At 37.1% G+C, this 18,765-nt stretch overlaps 1 protein-coding gene across 5 annotated transcripts; it reads left to right on the forward strand.

The window, feature by feature from the left end:
- The first annotated feature begins 444 nt into the window (after positions 1 to 444).
- On the forward strand, positions 445 to 18,750 carry EMB2773 (PHD finger family protein). 5 transcript variants are annotated; one of them, XM_088885052.1, is made up of 29 exons: positions 445 to 852; positions 2,586 to 2,695; positions 3,541 to 3,677; positions 3,788 to 3,881; positions 3,983 to 4,239; positions 7,877 to 7,984; positions 8,123 to 8,234; positions 8,768 to 8,861; positions 9,001 to 9,187; positions 9,273 to 9,701; positions 9,769 to 10,301; positions 10,374 to 10,584; positions 10,656 to 10,706; positions 10,846 to 11,004; positions 11,084 to 11,251; positions 11,823 to 12,122; positions 12,735 to 12,887; positions 13,121 to 13,290; positions 14,239 to 14,359; positions 14,930 to 15,100; positions 15,173 to 15,277; positions 15,344 to 15,577; positions 15,844 to 15,977; positions 16,057 to 16,347; positions 16,439 to 16,802; positions 17,440 to 17,532; positions 17,605 to 17,730; positions 17,900 to 17,957; positions 18,173 to 18,312. In XM_088885052.1, the coding sequence occupies exons 1-28, from the start codon at positions 620 to 622 to the stop codon at positions 17,930 to 17,932; spliced, it is 5,178 nt and encodes a 1,725-aa protein (XP_088741178.1). In that variant the 5' UTR covers positions 445 to 619; the 3' UTR covers positions 17,933 to 17,957; positions 18,173 to 18,312. The 5 variants fall into 5 exon arrangements, with proteins under 5 accessions (XP_088741178.1, XP_011098732.1, XP_020554710.1 ...); XM_011100430.3 differs by lacking the exon at positions 17,900 to 17,957 and having other exon boundaries at positions 18,173 to 18,750; XM_020699051.2 differs by lacking the exon at positions 17,900 to 17,957 and having other exon boundaries at positions 15,221 to 15,277; positions 18,173 to 18,750.
- The last annotated feature ends 15 nt before the right edge of the window (positions 18,751 to 18,765 follow it).

Here is an 18,765-nt window from a genome sequence, read left to right on the forward strand (position 1 = left end):
AAAAAATTCTTAAAAAAATATTTTTTAAAGAAGAAAACGGAATGAAAATAGGAAATATAAAAAGATATATATAAAACTAAATAAATTGGTATTTTATGATCATAAATTAGTCTTAAAATCATAAAAAACCCGAATTATTATAGTTTTATTTGAAAAAAATTATGAAATCAATGTTTTTGGTTCAGTAAATTGAGGGACCAAAATGACATTTAATCAAGCTCTAATTCAAGTTTAAAGAAAAAAAAAAGGTAAACAAGAGAATCTAAAAGCGTCGCTCACAAGCTTCATGCCTGCGCGAAAGGAAAACGACGACGTACGGGATAAATTGCAACAGACACGTCACAGAAATGAGCAACGGCATGGGTAGTTTTGTAAATTTGGAGTAGGTTGGACTCTTTTTTACCAGGACATATAAATTGCCAGCGCAGCTCACGAACACAGACAATCTGCTCTGCACTGGCTAAAAAATCCCGAAATTTTCTATACACTTTTCCCCGCCATTTGTCCTTCTCTCTCCTCCTACTCCCCATTTCTCTCTCTAGGGCTGAGCCCCCGTCTCCCCCTATTCGAACTCAATTGATGTGAAATCACTTGATTTGTGCGCTTAATTAGTTTCTGGATGTCGAATCCTAGTGGTGTTGAGGGGGTCCCCAGGGGCATTAGCCTCTCCAACACAGTTCATTCTGAGGTGGCCCCGTGCTTGCCGCTGCCGTCGCTTCCGGTGTTCTGCGGCGCGCTCCATCAGGAACTCCGCCTCTTCGATGATACTGGCGGTTCAAGGTGGAATTCCAGTAGCGGTGATGTCTCTGGCAAGATTGCTGATCTCCTCCGTAATACCGACGTGTCTTACTTGTAAGTGTCGTTTTTAAGTTCTGGTCTTGTTTTGATGTTTGGTTTTCAGGAACTTTAGTTAACGAGTGATTATTGGCACATGTGGTTCATTGGCTTGGAATTACTTGTTTTCGAGTAATGTTGCTTGGAATTGAGAGAATAAGGGGAAAAATTTGATTTATCGGAGCAGTACTTTTACCACCGATAATAATTTATTTACTTATTCTGTTTTCCACTTTGCATGGTTGAAACATAGTATATACTAAGAACTGCATGGTATTATTTGGGGGAAAACTGATTTAAATTTATAACATTTGTCCTTTTTTCTGGAGTTCCATTTGAATTACTTAAGTGCAGAACTTCAAGTACATATTGGGTGAACTCAATCTTCTTCTTTCCCCTCTAGCTAAAAGTGTTATTTAGTAATTTAAGTTTTCAAACCATTGTGCAATTTGTGTTAGTATCTTTTAAAACTGTAAAGGACAGCTTTCGAAAGTGGATTTCTCATTTTCTCTATCTAAAATACCTTACTGAGAAGTTGTTGGAATGAACTTAGCAGACATGTTTGGGACCTTCTTTTCTGCTTTTCTCTTGCTAGAAGGAAGGGAGGAGCAATGAAAAGCCAAATAATGAGCTGAAGAGTTTTAACCGCCAAATTTTAATTCAAAATGTTTAAGTAGAAATTTGGACTTGAATTAGTGGTTCTATGGATCATTGAGTCCTCAGGCAGAATCAAAATGCAATATTCTCCATTTTAGCCAGTGTTGCTGGCCAGAGAAAAAGAAGTGAACTTGAAATGTCTCCTATTCCATCCTAATTGTGACAGATAACAGCTCATGGAATAATTAGTCTCTAGTATTACCTCAGTTTCCTGTAACACATGAAAGAGAAGGTGATAAATCTCTATGATCTCCATTTCCTGCCAAAGCTTTAATCTGTCCACTGGACCGGACACAGCACTACGGTTAGATAAAGGGGACAACTTTAAGACAAGGAGTCATACAAGGTATATTGCGTCGAAGGTAAAACTTAAAGCCAAAGAAAATTGTTGGGAATGGGCAACTCATGTTAGAAATTTGATTAATGTGATATTTGTTAATTCAAAAGGATTGAAATCCTACTTAAATTACAACTTTGGAATAAAAAGAGGAAGTACACCATGATAAAAATCCTGATGAGAAATTAAGAAGTTGAAGTAGCAACAGCATAACAGTAGAACATCTGGGTATATGTAGCACTAACATGCATGGTAAGGGATGCCAATTATCTTTTGCAAGCTAACATATTAATTTTGTTAATCTTGTGGATGAAATATTGTATATGTTCGGTAAACAAGCACGGTTTAACCATTTATGGGAAGTACAATCATTTTATTGCCTAAATATGTTAAACTCCTTTCCACAATTGTGAGTTGTTTGTATCATTAGAAAACTCTTCGTCAGAGTATTGATATTTTCTTGCATCATGCTTTTCATACCAACATATGCTGAACGGAGATGTATCAGTATGAGAGCCATTTATATTTTTCGTTTTAATACGCCTAGAGTGCTTTTAGGCATAGGGGGAAATCATGGAGTATGGAATTTTAAATGTCCCCTCGGTTTCTTAGCGGAAAAAAGGCTGCTTCCTCCATTCTGGCTTTTAATCTGAAAAATGAAATTGTTTAGAAAGAAAGTTAGGCTTAAATTACCAATTTTATTCAACGCATCCTCCTCAAGTGGCTGAATATTTGAAATTACACATTTTATCTATAGGAATCTCAAAGATGAAGAAAATCTTGAACCAGGTGGTTCAGTGGGGAACTTTAACCTATTCAATGATGTTCTGAGACATGATCCTGAAGCATTTGAGTATGCCAGTCCAGGTAAAATGGTCCATGAATGGCTTTTGAAATTTTTATGTTAATGTCTAGAAGATGTCAGCTTGTTCATTTCATAAATGTTGTTCTTTAAATTTTTGGAAACACGACTCTTTGGTAGCAAAAACAACTTATAAGTAGATGGCTTATGTTGGTTGGACCGAACTAGCTGAATTAGTTGACATGAAATGATCCTAGCTCACCATCGATAATTGTATCTGATATATGTTTGGTGCAGGTAGGTTCTGACCAAAGTTTCTTTTGATTAAAACTTTGCAACTTTGTGGTTGACCTAAAATTCCTTGACCTATCTGCATTTTGCTTGTGAAGGATTTGATTACAGCCCTACAATGCACTTCAAGTTTCAGAAAATTTTCTGTTGAGACTGAAACCCCCTAGAACTTCTTCATATGATCCGTTTTTCTGCTCAAACACAGCTCTACTCTTGCCTTCACCTACTAAACTTTCCTTGCTGCTTACACCTTAAATTATGCTATCCTTTCTCGCAACTCAACAGTTTCTAGTAGTAATTGTTGAAAGATTTTTGACATGGTAAGTGGCTGAATGTAACACATCTTGCTCCAAACATAATGTTTTTGGACACATTTGTATCACTTTAAGTCCTTGTCCTTATTAGTTCTTAAAAGCGAATCCTGCAATTGCAGCCTGTACCATGATTAGGGAATCTCATTTACTGTTTCTTCTCCTGCCCACTTAACTATGATAGCATTTCTTGGATATTACCTGTATTGCTCGCATTTTTGGAGTGCTATTTTAATCAATATTACTATGTTCTAAAGATAACAATTATTATCTGGCTTATTATTCAATGCATTGTTCAAGTTTCTCAGGTCCTGCCAAGCAGTCAATGTACAGTGGTAATTTGACTGAATCAAAGCCCCTTGAGCAGAGGAAGCCTACTATTAATCAAGTGCCAAGCGACTCTTCAGGAATGAAAAATAATCAGCATGACCATAATGTTAATAATGTAAGCTATCTACTTCTCCAACATATATATATATATATACATATGTATAGCTTAGAATACCCAATTGACTGATAAATGACTTCTGGTTAATAATTTGACATTATTTGCAGGATATTATCAGTTCTTCTAAAAAACCTAAAGTGAAAAAGAAAGGGAAAGATGACTTAACATCAGCAACTTGTCATGATAACAGTGAGCGCCAAGGTTTTACAGTTCTATACTCTTTTTACTTTTTCTGGTTGCTTTGTCATGTTTTCTGGTTATAAATTATACTTAAGGAATTTGAGTATGGTATCCTTCCTCAGGTGCAGCTATTGCTGGCTTTTGTGAAATGTTGGACGACATATGTGCCAGAGCGGAAATTATTTGTGATGACAGAGATGAAGCAGAATGGGTACCATTGTCTCATGCTGATCTTAAAGCACTTGTGAATGAAATCATGTCGATTCGGTCTAAGAAAGTACTACATATGGTTCCTGTGGATATTCTTTCAAGGACATTAAAGGTTTTAGATCGCCAAATTCATCGAGCAGAAGGACTATCTATTGATGATTGCGAAAATGTGAGTTTGCATTTTTTATCTTCTGAACCGTGCTGTCTGAATTGATTTTCCTACATAAAATTGTCTTGGACTGTTGTCCTAGTTTTACTTCTGGATGCTTCTTTGAGTTGGTTGCTTTTGCTACATAAAGATCAGCTTCTGCTGGAGCTTGATAATCAAACTGACTCAGAGGCTATTGATCATGTTGGTCTTGTTATGGGTTTCATCTAGAGCTGAAGTGTGTCACTTATGAAGAAGCTGGCACCACCTTTGTCTGGACGAATTGATAATCAAATGCGTCCTGTGTAGGACAGGCCTTCTGTGAGTCTGGAGCTATCTGTGCTGAGAAGGGCAGTTCTGAGAGTTCATTGCTCGGTGCATGCACACTGGCCTGCTTATTTTGTTTGGGTTTTTGTGTTGTGGACGTATATGGGCCCCACAATGTGACACATACGACTTTTCTGCATGCTTCTGTAATTGCTCCCAACATAAAAGGAAAATTTACATGCTTTGCTAATGTACTATTAGAAAAGAAGAATCTTAACCCTTGCCCCTCGTTTGCTACTTCTCTCTTTTTGCCCTTCTTTTTCCCTCTCCTCTCTGAGAAAGTTCGATGACATGGGATTCGTCAATTCATGTGTTGAATGCGGGTGAAATGTAGAAGTTGGCAGTAAAATTTCCCTGTGACTGCTTAACTAACCAGATACTTGTCCAGAACTTGGACAGATTTGAAATTTTAAGCCAATGTGAGGATCAGGTTTTTACTTGAAGTAAGATTTTCATCTAGTTGATGGTGCTTTTACACTTAGGCCTGTATAATTGAATATAATTTTAGAAACATAATAATATCGTGTAATTCTATTAGGCTGCATCATGTGTTTCTCCTTTTATCCTTAGGTCTTGGTCTGTAACTTTGCCAAAATGCCGAGTTGAGGCACAGAATTACCGTAACTGGATTACACATCAAGTTCCAGGGTTGCAAACTAGATCAGATGGACTAATCCAAGGGTTATTTGTGAGTTCACTGTTCCTGATGGGGAATGCAGAATGCTGGACATGCCATCTGGAAGATAAAATGTTGACCTATAGGGATCAGGGTATAATAATATTCGATACGCCTTTTGCATGTCTCAAGTTCTACTGGGATACGGCTCTCTCTTTTTCCTCCGCTACTCAGTCAAGATGCTTAATCCCATTGGCCTGAATTGATTATTGCATACCATTAAATTCAAATTATTCTAGTTCTAGAAAAAGAAGGTTTAGTAACGCTAAAGATGTATTTGATAATCTGACATGCCCATAAGGCAGGCCACTTTAACTTATTTCCTGATTAAGTGCTTGAAAATGATAAATACATAGTTTTTCTATAGGATATGTACTAGATTAATGGCCAAATGTGGCCTTGTGAGTATATTGAGACCCTTCGCTGTTACTTCGTAATTAAACTGGTAGGTATTAGTATTCTATGCTATGCATGGGAAATATCAGACAGCCAGCCATGCATTTTAGAACATTGCTAAACACTCCTGAGTGTTCCTACTTCCTAAACAACTGATATTGACTGATGCATCAATTAGAATGGCTTATAGGATTGGCATGAATTGTTCTTTGGTTGGACAATTTATGGCTTGTACTCTGCCACCTAAATTGGAAATGGAAGATTGATTTTACTCATTATCCGGTTAACCTAAAAATGGTATGTATTGCTTTGGTTTGTTTCTCGCGGTTGGCATGAGTGGAGGTAAATGGTAAATTGTGCCAATATAGATTCCATTTTCAAGCATTTCGGTAACTGTGCTTGGTTTTTGAAGATTTACGTTGTTGCTATATTCTTCGAAGGTGCTATCTTTTAAGGAGAGGGACAAAGTGCTTTAGTTATGAATTAGTGGATTGCAGTAATACTCTCTCTCTTGCATTGATCATTTCCCACGCTTAGCACATTATGGATGAATCTGATTCATAGTTGTTAATAGCGCCCCATGGTGCATGGCGCAGCCTCAGTGCCATTTTATAAAAATGGCGCTGAGCTTACGAATCGAGCAGAGGCGTGTAAAAAGGCTGGGGCTTGGAAAAAACAGTTTCTCCACCCAGTGTAAATAAAGGCTGGGCTAAAACCAGCCTTTGATAATTCTTTTTTAAAAGAAAATCAATCAAAAAATTTAGACAACATAAGGGCTGAAAAATTAGGCCTTTACGTTGCAAAAGAGAGAAAAGGGAGAATATAAAGAATGAAGATGAGATTGGGGAGGATTTGGATTTTGATTGATGAATATTTTATATTTGTTTTGTTTTATAATGATTATGTAGGATTTGTTTAATCATTTTGCATGTTTTGAACTCTTTTGTTTTTTTCCTAAGACTTGTTAATTTGCAAATTTCTTTTATGGTATAATGATAACTGTTTATATTTAATATTTGAGCATTATTGATGTGAATATAGATTGATTGTGAAAATATATTATTTCTGTACATGTGCACCGTGCTTTAAAATGGTGCGCGCTGCGCCAGGTGACCCTTGTGCCATGGCTGCCGTGCATTATTAACAACTATGATTTGATTCTCTCGATGATAAGAATCGTAACTTTCTTTTTCTTTTTCTTTTTTCACCAGGCAATAAGAATTCCGTGATCATTTGTTTCTTTAACTATCCATTTCCTTTTTGTCCTACTTTAATACTTATTTCCTTTATTTATTTCTGTTACCATGTCTAAGTTGACACTAGGTCTATCAACTGCCTCATTTGTGGAGCTTGTCATCTTTAGTTTCCTTATAGCTACTTGTTCCAGTTGAATGTTCTTGAATATATAGTTTGATCTTCCCTAGAAAGGATAAAATTTTCATCCTTATCAAATTGAGAATAAGTGTTTCTCAAATGCATATGCTGAAATCAAGTAGTATGCAATTCGCTCTACCTCATAAAATGCCACCTTGCTGCTAAATTGATTCCACTCCCTTAGTCCGTCCATCCAGGATTCTATGCTCGTACTTCCGCTTTTTACATCCACAAATAAAGTTTCATGTCCTAAAAAGGCAATATCTAACTCAATTTACCCTCTTAAAGTAATTGTGTCATCCTATTGACTCCACAGTTTTTTTGAGGTTGAAGATGGGTACTCTTTTTCTCGAACATTCTCAAACAACATTGAAAATGCTGTATCACTTCAAACATGGAGATTTTTGTTTTCGACAATTCTTCAAACCTGGAGATTCAAATTGTGAGAAAGATGTTTGCTCCTGTAAGCCCCTAGTATGTTTTTTGCACAAATCTTTCATGTTCCCTTTTGCTGTATGCCAAAATGATCTCACTGGCTTTCAACAATTTTTTCTTTCCCTCCCTTCCCTCCTTCCATTCTTGCCATGAAGTTACTTTGGTCACACTCGTGGTTCAGATGCTTTTCATAAATTTGAAGTTAAATTAATTTACTGAAATAAAGCTTGAGGAATGACATGCTATAGGTGTTTTACCAATTTGGATTGTTTCTTGATTTTGCTGGCTGCTTGATGATATATTACATTCATGTTTGTTTGTGTATGGTGTTTTGCAAAGTTGCCATGGTGCATCTGTTTGCTATTAATGCGAAGAATGGTATTTTTAACTTATTCTAGTTGAAAATTTTCTTTTATATTCAACGTCTCTAATTTGGATCTTGAATTCCAGTTGGATGCTGATGTGGTGTCATCCATTTACTGCTCTCTGGAGTCAATTCATGCAGCTTTAGCTATTATGACTCATGATGGTATGCCTAAACAGCTGTATAAGGAAGAGGTATGCATTTTATATCATTAGCTATGAGAAAATATCGTGCAATTCTTTGTTGGTATCACTTTCTTGCAGCAGAAAATCTTTCTGGAGGTTGCCAGATTATTGAATCAATTGTTTGTAAATATGGTCTTCTTGTATTAGAATATTGAACGGATCCTGGAGTTCTCGAGACATCAAATGACGGATGTTATGTTCGCCTGTGATCCATCCTATCGTGCCTTGCACAAACCAAACTGTAAAGGGGCCCTTGATGGTATGTTATGCTGCTAATTCTGTCAATCCCTCCTGCTCATTTGGATTCTTATGTCATGCTATTACTTTTAGATTATGATATATGAAGAGCGACCACTCTATCTTTACTACCTATTCCAGAATTTCTGTTCTCTTCTACTTCATACTTGAATATAAAGTAAGATTAAGGTTCTCTTATTATTCTTAAAAAAATGTGAAAAACAGTTCTAACTTTTCATTTGAGCTGAAGTTGCACTCTTGTATCTCCAATTACAGTAAGGAATCTCACCCTCCTTATAACGGTAGCATGCCCCTTAGCAGCTTGATCAATTTTCCATCCTAGGTTATGGGCTGGTTGCAGGGTTTTGGCAACATCTCATGTCTGGCCATGGGATCTTAGCCTTTCAACATGCTTTTCAAATTAAAATCCACAAATATAAGTTGAGCCCTGAAAGAGGGAACAATAGATTACCCCTTTCAGGCCGTGGGATTTTACTCATTTTAGCAAGATTCATGTTCTTTTCTATTATATGCTTATTTACTTTGGAACTTCAGATGAGGAAGATGAAGAAGTTGCGGATTTTGACTCAGCTAGTAAGAAAAGGCGAGCTTCAAAGATTGTAAGAGTTAGGAAGTCAACCACAAACAGGTGTAGTATAACAAAATCGCATTTTCTAAAACAAAGTTATAATCATTTGTGAAATTTCAATATTCAATTAGTATATTTATACATATTCTCTGATGTGGTTTTGTTCCTTCCGTTGTAATACTATTCATATTTTTGACAGAATGTCTGCTACTGTGAATGCTATACTTCAGAAGTTGTGCACAATTCTCAGTTTTCTCAAGCAGTTGTTGTTTATAGAACGCCTGTCAGATAGTTGCATTCTCCAGCTCATCAGAACTAGTTTGCAAACTATTTTGGTTGATAACATCCAGCTTTTGCAGCTAAAAGCAATCAGTTTAGTTGGTGGGGTAATGAATTTGCATACCTTGTCGCTAGTCTGATATATTTCTAGTGGTATTTGTGCTGAATTGCATTTTACATTCCGATTTGCAGATTTATTATACATACACTCAGCATAGATCGTATATGATGGATGAGACACTTCAAATCCTTCTGAAGTTGCCACTTTCAAAGAGAGTGCCAAGAACTTATCATCTTCCTGATGAAGAACAACGGCAGATTCAGTTAGTTACTGCTCTATTAGTCCAAATGATTCTTTATAGTGCAAATCTTCCAGAAGTTCTGAGGCAAACCTCTGAAAATCCTTCACTGGATGTTTCAATTGATGTTGATTACCCTTCCAAGTGCCATGAGGCAGTTACAGAGTCCTGCTGCCTCTTCTGGAGTCGAGTTCTTCAGCGATATACAAGCACAAAAAATCAGGATGCATCTGAATTGAAGGCAATGATGGAAAATCTTGTAATGGATTTGCTCACTACTTTGAACTTACCCGAGTATCCTGCCTCAGCTCCTATTCTGGAGGTACTTTGTTCATAGTTAATGCGAAAATATATGATATCGACATCATATTTACAGACAGTTTGTGCAGGTTCTGTGTGTGTTGCTACTTCAGAATGCTGGGCTGAAATCAAAAGATATTGCAGCTCGGACAATGGCCATTGACCTTCTTGGTACAATTGCTGCGAGGTTGAAACATGATGCAGTCATCTGTAGGAAGGAGAATTTTTGGATAGTACAGGAGTTGATGAATAGTGGCACTATTGATCCTAGCTATCTCAAAGATGTCTGTTCTATTTGTTATGATTCAACAATGGAACGATCTATATTTGTATGCGAAGGTTGTCATAGATCATTCCATGTTGATTGCATGGGCGGAACAGAGCAAGATGCTCCTTCTCGTGAATTTGTTTGTCAGGTTTGTTTGTGTGAGAAACAACTTCTTGTCCTGAAAACATATTGCGAGTCTCAGAACAAGGATGAACACAAGCAAAATCGCAATCGTTCGGGAAAGTCTTCTCGAGCTACAGTCTCAGTCACAAAGCAGGAGATTATCCAACAAATGCTCCTAAATTATTTGCAGGATGCAGGGTCTGCAGACGAACTGCACCTCTTTACACGATGGTATGTGATAAATCAAAATTTTTTGGTTGCAACATTTTAATGCCATAACTTCTGATTAATATTGACTTGCAGGTTTTATCTTTGCCTTTGGTATAAAGATGACCCTGCTTCTCAACATAAATTATCCTACTTCCTCGCGAGGTTGAAATCAAGAGCAATTGTGCGTGACTCTTGTTCATTTTCATCCTCTCTGACAAGGGATTCAGTGAAAAAAATTACTTTGGCATTGGGACAAAATAGTTCTTTTGCTAGAGGATTTGACAAAATTCTTCAAGTGCTACTGGTAGGTGAAATTGCTTGTTGCTAAAAAATTTTGGAGTGTGAATATTTATTTCTATTTCTACATGTAACCAGGCAAGTCTGAGGGAGAACTCACCAGTGATTCGTGCTAAGGCATTGCGAGCGGTACTGTGAACCACTTCTATTGGCTATACGCCTTTCTTTTTTCCTACTTTCTTCTATAAATTCCTTTATGGGTTTGGGAGGTGGAATTTCTCCTTTAGTTGAGAACTCAACATCTTTGGTTACTGCATAATGACAACAGGTTAGTATTATTGTAGAAGCTGATCCAGAGGTTCTGGGTGACAAGCTTGTCCAAACGGCTGTTGAAGGGAGGTTTTGTGACTCTGCTATATCGGTTAGAGAAGCAGCACTTGAGCTTGTTGGTCGTCATATTGCATCACATCCTGATGTTGGTCTGAAGGTATTGGAGTTGCTTATGTTTTGTCTTGTACACTTTTGGCGTATGCTTTGGTCTTTTAACCTCTTGGTTCTTCTTCTAGTACTTTGAGAAGGTAGCAGAAAGAATAAAGGATACCGGAGTAAGTGTCCGGAAACGTGCTATTAGAATTATCAGGGATATGTGTGCCTCGAGTGCCGACTTTCCACAGTACACCACTGCTTGTGTTGAGATAATTTCTCGTATCAATGATGAAGAATCCAGCATACAGGTACTGAATGAATTGAATTTCCATGCATGGTATACTTATTGGTATCTGGCCTTTCTTTTTAAGTTTTTGATATTAGCTGTACTCATCTTCTTTCTGTGATGCTAAATACTTGTATTTCTGTAGATTTGTGTATTGATCAGAGTACATGACCTGAAAGATCTGCTCTGATGTTCCTTTTGTGTATATTTGCCCTCAATTTTCCATGCATCTTTGTTCTCATGATCAAGTCTGTGTATCAACTGGAGAATATAACTGCTTGAAAAGTTGGTGTGGTCCACCAATTAGCTGTAAGAAGCTTCCATTGTTTTTGAGCAGTGGTGTCTATTATTCGAAGCGCTTGCTAAAGCTCCTTCTTTCTGCTTCAATTATTGTTTTGTTTATTCTAATCTATTGCTATTACGGAACAAAGGTTATGTTAAGGTTAGGTTTTGTAGAATCTCAAGACCAAGTTTATTTCTTGTATAAAATTAATTTGCTTTCCGTGGGTGATCCAGATATGATGAAATGTATTGAAAGACGTGTAAGAAAGTATAATTATTCGGATCTATATTTAATATGGTTCCTGTTACAGGACCTGGTCTGCAAGACATTTTATGAGTTTTGGTTTGAGGAGCCTTTGGGTTCACAAGGCCATCTTTTCAAGGATGGTAGTTGTGTTCCATTGGAAGTGGCTAAGAAGACAGAGCAGGTTGTTGAGATGCTGAGAAGGATGTCCAGTCACCAACCCCTTGCTATTGTTATTAGACGGAACTTAGCACTTGATTTCTTTCCACAATCTGCTAAAGCTGCTGGGATAAACCCTGTGCTACTTGCTTCAGTACGCAGGCGCTGTGAGCTAATGTGCAAGTGTTTGCTGGAGAAAGTACTTCAGGTATTGTTTTTCTAAAGAGTAGGTAGTTGATATAAAGCTCTCTCGTTCCTTGCACGTAAATTTCATTGTATGCAAGTTTAGCTTTTTTCAGAAGTAGGTCATTTGTATCATGCCCGCAGGTTCCTGCATAGATTCGTCGTTACTGTTAGTGTTATCTTTGTCAAGTATACCACCAAAGGTTTGCACCCCTGCGTCAAGCATAAGTTTTAGAGTTCCACACAGTATTACGTACAGTTAATTTGAAACTATCAAAACAAAAATGAAAATCATGATGTTAATAAACTGCCTGGGGCTGTGATTAGTTGCTGAGATTGGTATTTATGCCCTGGAAAGTGTATGACAGTATATGGCACCTGAGAGGAGCATTTCTAATATGAGCATTTCCTCTTAATGATCTAGTCAACATACCGGAAATTGACATTTGACCGGGTATTGTTAAGTTCATCCTAACAGAAGCAATTAAATGGCCACTGCTTCTCTGGTGATGGTCATGTCAATAAAAGCATCTGAACTCTCCCTGTCCTTGACCTAGACATCATTTGATGTATATTTTGCCTTTGAAATCATAACTCCTGATATGTATTGCTTGGCGCTACTATTGTGGTTTTACAGGTTGCCGAAACAAACAGTGAGGAAGGAGAGGGTCGTATGCTTCCATATATTCTGCTCTTGCATGCCTTTTGTCTGGTGGATCCTACATTATGTGCACCGGCTACTGATCCTTCCCAGTTTTTGATCACATTACAACCATATCTAAAGAGTCAGGTTAACAAAATTCCATTTTTAGTATATAGATACCCACACGTAACAGTTCTACATATCTAATTCACGAATGCGTATAATCTGTTACATGGATTTTGGTGCACCAGTGGTTGAAGACTTCCTGCTATTTTCGTGCTATTTTTGTTCCAGTGGCTCTTGTTGTTGAACTCTGTAATAAAATATTCTTGAAATTTTGATATAAAATTGAGAATTGCTGACAGTTTTTGTTCTTACAGTCTGACAATCGAGTGGCTGCACAGCTTCTGGAGAGTATATTGTTTATAATTGATTCTGTCTTGCCTTTACTGCGGAAGCTTCCGCAGAATCTTGTTGAGGAACTGGAACAAGACCTAAAGCAAATGATCGTCCGGCATTCTTTTCTGACGGTTGTCCATGCTTGCATAAAGTATTTTACTTCCTTTATTTTACTATTGTCTATTTCTGCTTTTCTTACACAACACATTTACTTAAGTGATTGTTTTTTGGCTTGAATTTCTATACATAATTGATTCATTATTCTCTGTCCTCTATGCATCTTCTTTGATGATGATTTAGTATGAGCTGGTTGTGTTTGGTTATGTCTTTGGGCTGTTTTCAGACCTTTGGCCATGGTTGATCTTTTCTTGGCTGCTAGTGTTCAGACTTCTTTTCCATTTCCCAAAACTTCTTTTCCACAGATATTACTCCTTTGTCCCAAATTGACATATTTAGTTTGACTGGGCATCCAGTTTAGGATAAGAGTGAGAGCTTTATATACTTTATACTATTGCCTTAAAAAGTAGTGGCTGAAATTGGTTGATAACAGATTTTTTTTAGGACATGGAGTCTTATCTTGGAATGTTCCAAAAAAGATTCGTTCCGGAATAGGGAGAACATAAAACTCCTAATCAGTAACACCCCCCCCTCTCTATATATGTATATATTCTCTAATCCTTATACACATTTTATATATTTTTATACTTATTTAAATCATTATATTAATCAATATAATATATATATATATGTGTGTGTATTTATATATTCCAATTATTGAAAAGCTTGATGTGACAATACTAATCCCATAAGAATCTAACAACTCCAAACATCCATCACATTTGGCGATCCATTTCTAAAGCACCCATCTCCCGAGAACCCTTTCCAAAGCATCTTAAGAACTGATCCAAATATTTGCAAGTAACTACTTTTATTGACTACTAGATGTCCTATACTGGCTACCTGTAATGCAGAGAGGACTTATATAAGCATTTCTCCTGGGGGGTTCCTCTGATTTCTTGTTTTCGTTTTTATGTTTCTTTTGAATTTCTAGAAGAAGTAACGATTTTCTGTTTTCTCCAATTCTGTCTCCCAATGATAGGTGCTTATGCTCTGCGGGTAAAGTATCAGGAAAAGGTGCAAATGTTGTTGAGTATCTTATTCAGTTATTCTTCAAACGTCTGGATGCCTTGGGATTGGATAACAAGCAGGTTAATAATCATGTAAATCGTTAGCTTCTTGGCCCTCTCCTATCTGTTGTTTGATAAGTGAAATCTATGAAGGATTCTTTTTGTTGTTGTACTGCTCACTTTTTATTGCTTTTCTCTTTAATCGTTTTCATGCTGCTTTTCTTTCTCTTGTTTCCATTCTTGTACCGTGTTCTACAAGTTTTATTGCAAAGAAAATGCAACCTAACAAATTACTTCTAACTGTCAGTAACTGCTTGATGCTTTTGCATGTTCGTAATCATCTCATGCTCTCATGAATGTATTATTAAAACATGTCGAGATCTTTTCTAAATTGGACTCAATGCACTTCATTACGAAGTAACATATTCTCCCATGAAGACTGTCAATCCGTTTTATCAACTTTAACTGCTTGAAACTTACAAATAACTATTCAAAGTCTTTAAACATTCTGTTAGTACACATCAATACTTCCTATTTCAATAATAGGGGACATAATTAGCTTCAGCCTCTGTGCTCTCAATTTATGTCTTTTATTATTTCTTCCTCACTTGCTCTATTATTCTAAATTCCCACTCTGATACATATTCAACTCTCTCTTTTCAGCAAGTAGGTCGATCTCTTTTTTGTCTGGGTTTGTTGATACGGTATGGTAGCCCATTACTGGATGCATCTGCGTCCAACACAAAAAATATGGATGTTGCAAGCAATATCAACTTATTTAAAAAGTATCTGGAGGCTGATGACGACTGCATCCTGAAAGTTAGGGCATTACAGGTATCCAGCATACTACTCAACTTTTTAGTTTTTAATTTGTAAATTTAAAACATAGCTGTGTTATTTATCCAGGCATTAGGGTACGTATTAATTGCTCGACCTGAATGTATGTTGCAAAAGGATGTTGGTAAAATTTTGGAGGCAACTCTTTCAACCAATAGTGATGTTCGTCTGAAGGTATCATTTGTTTTCTGTTAATTACATGATCTTTCTGTGCGTTTTGCTCATACATTTGTTTGGCAGATGCAATCATTACAGAATATGTACGAATATCTTCTGGATGCGGAACGTCAAATGGAACCTGATAAAGCTGGCAACACTGAAGTTACTCGCCCGAACGATGGTGTACATAGTGTTCCCGTTGCTGCAGGTGCTGGTGATACTAACATCTGCGGTGGTATAGTTCAGCTATATTGGGACATCATCTTAGGGAGAAGTCTGGATGTGAATGAGCATGTGCGTCAAGCTGCTCTAAAGGTGGTTGTGAAATTTTGCCCTTACTCAGTAATCACATTATTCAGAGCTTGTGTACAAACAAATTTGAGTTTATATGCTGGCCATAATTGCCTTGATAACCTGGTTGTTTGATTTCAAAAGCTGGCAATCAGCTCTTACATGTGTCGAATTATTATGTGGCTGAGGTCTGCAAAGAATTTCCTGGAAATTATTTATCTCATTGATCTATTACTTTCTAGGTTTGATTGCCATTATGTCATTAAGCGATTGCTTTCTCATGCTTCCAGATTGTGGAGATTGTATTACGCCAAGGTCTTGTACATCCAATTACTTGTGTACCCTATCTCATTGCACTTGAAACAGATCCACAGGAGGTTAATTCAAAGCTGGCTCATCATCTCCTGATGAATATGAATGAAAAGTATGTTTTTCTTTGGGAGATTGAAAAACTTTTGCTCTATACTTCTTATTATACTAGCTAACTAGTTGCTATTCTTCAGGTATCCAGCTTTCTGCGAAAGCCGTCTGGGAGATGGCCTTCAGTTGTCATTTATATTCATTCGTACCATGAGTGGAGGTAACCCTGAATTTTCGAACCCCGCCCAGGACAGATTATTTAACAATATGAAGGGAAAGTCAGAAGTTAGCTCTTCTATGCATGCACGGCTTGGGGTTGCTCGAATCTATAAGCTCATTCGTGGAAATCGCGTTTCAAGGAACAGATTTATGTCCTCTGTTGTTCACAAGTTTGAAATGCCTACCTGGAGTGATTCCGTGATTCATTTTCTGAAGTGAGATCTGTCTCTTCCACTCATGGTGTGGTAAATTTCTTGGTGCTGCTTTGAAAATGCTTTTAATGAGATTCCCTTTCCTTTTCTGCAGATATTGCACGGAGATTCTTGCTTTGCTACCTTTCACATTGCCGGACGAGCCTCTTTATTTGATTTATATTATAAATCGAGTTGTGCAAGTCAGATCTGGGACATTAGAATCAAGCATGAAGGAATTTTTGCATTCATTACAAGGAAATAGTCAAAAAAGAAATGGAAATGGTGTGATTCAATTAAATGAAACTCTCAAACCTGGTAGCGAAAGAACCATGTGGATTGATGGGAATCATAGGGTAACAGGGGAGTTACAGGATCAACATTTATTTGGAGGTGATGCATATAAGGATCAAAATATAAGTCCTATGACCTCATGGGGTTCTCATAGCATTTCTACTAGTGATCTGCAACAAATTCAGGTAGATTTTGTCTCATTTCGTTATGTTTGATCACCTGAGCAGTGGTGGCTCTTATCTAAAATTCTAGTAGTGGACAATCTTTTTTCTTATCAGTTGGTAAAAACTCCAAAATCTGGTGACCTAAAATTACTAGCCGGGTTAATTTGAACTTTAATGTTGTTAGTTTTCCTATCTGGCTAGTGTTGGCTTGGATTAAGAGTCAATGCCTCAATGGGAAGAACCAGGGTGATATTTAGCAGACACTATCCTTGTTTGGTTGTGGAAGGGTATATGGGTGAAGGGAGCTGGATTATTCACCTTGGGTTCATGTATTTTGTATACCCAATTCTGTGGAAGCTGAATGAAACAACAAATGTTGTTGTTCAGGTCAAGTATGATTTATATTCTCTGATGGTAGGTAGTACAATCCATTGACCTTCCCTTCCCCCTCCTGGAACAAAATCACTTTACCTTTCCAAGTCGCATGCAGTGTTCTCGAGACCATCTTCACAATCTCTTTGAAGTTTTCAGTAATTTATGATTCCAGCATTCTGCTGGTTCTGTTATATGGTGTTTTTGAATATGTGAATTGGGTAATTATTTCCTTTAAGTGGCTTAGTGTTTTTTGTGTTATTTTATCTTTTTGATACTTCCGCAGGCTGACTGTCTAGCAGCCGGTGCAATGCAACTTCTGCTGAAGCTGAAGAGGCACCTGAAGATTGTTTACGCCCTAGATGATGCTCGCTGTCAGGTAATGAATGCTCTGCAGAATCTTAGTTGGAATGATGTGGACGATCTAAATTTGGTTTTCTTCTTTAATTAGGCATTTTCCCCAAATGAACCAGCAAAACCAGGAGAAAGTCTACTGCGACAGAGTATTCCTTTTGATATCAGCGACGTAAACATTGACCCACCTAAAACTTATGAAGACCTCTCGAGGAGATATCAGGTATTTGATTGTTGATGATAGACTATTGTCTCTTGATCTCTGTGATGGGCATAAAATGTCTATTTGTTAAGGCAAACATGTTGTTTTGCTTTCTGAACTGTTACCTACATGTTTTGAAGGTCTGTGCACCTGATCATCCTCGTCCTCCTTTTCTTTTTTGCCTTTCCAGTTTTCCTACATGCTGGTTTATCTTGTTTGCTGAAGCATGAATAAAGATTATTTGCATGGTATATTTTCCCTTGAAACTGCTATCTTCTGCTTCCATTTATCTTCCATTTCCATATCCTCCTCTTTCTATTTTTCTATGGGAAAAGGTAGGAGCTTTTCTTTTGGTCATTCCTGATTTGGTGCTTGGATCATTTTATGTATTTTGTTAGTCTGTTTTAGATAAGCTCTGCTGGAGGTATGCTATTTTGTTTGCTTATTAGTCTATTCTTTTCAGGACTTCAAGAATGCATTGAGGGAAGACACAATTGACTATTCAACGTACACAGCCAACATCAAAAGGAAACGACCACCTCCCAGGAGAGGTGGGAAGGCTGTGCGAGTGCTAGATTTAGATGATGAATATGATGAAGATGATGAGAATTGGGTTAATAGCGTTAGCAGGTTAAATAAAAGTGGCCGGAGAGGCAGTAACAGCAGAAGTAGGCAGCGGCTATAGTTGTAAATACCTGTAGGTAAAAAGCTAACCTGTACAGTTCATAGAAATGCAAAATATCAAAGCTAGTACAAACAGAAATTTTAGGACAAACTGAATGTCAAAAATTCGGAAGTGGCTAAGTTCGTCAGAATTTGTTCTCAGAAGTTAAGTTGTGTCCTGATAGAAGGCATGTTATTCAGAATTTAGTACAGCCATTATAGGACAGAGAAATTATTGTTAGGATGTCTTTTTGGGAATGATGGAGAAAATTTTGTTAGGAGGTGGGGTGTTATACCCCTTTCTAACTATGTTGTTAGAGCTAGCTTGTATATTTTGTTGATTGACCTATTCATTTAAATTGAAATCATCTTACTGTATCATCTTCCCATTAT

Source organism: Sesamum indicum, linkage group LG9 (assembly GCF_026168435.1).
Source record: "Sesamum indicum cultivar Baizhima isolate 11 linkage group LG9, ASM2616843v1, whole genome shotgun sequence".
Taxonomy (NCBI): domain Eukaryota; kingdom Viridiplantae; phylum Streptophyta; class Magnoliopsida; order Lamiales; family Pedaliaceae; genus Sesamum; species Sesamum indicum.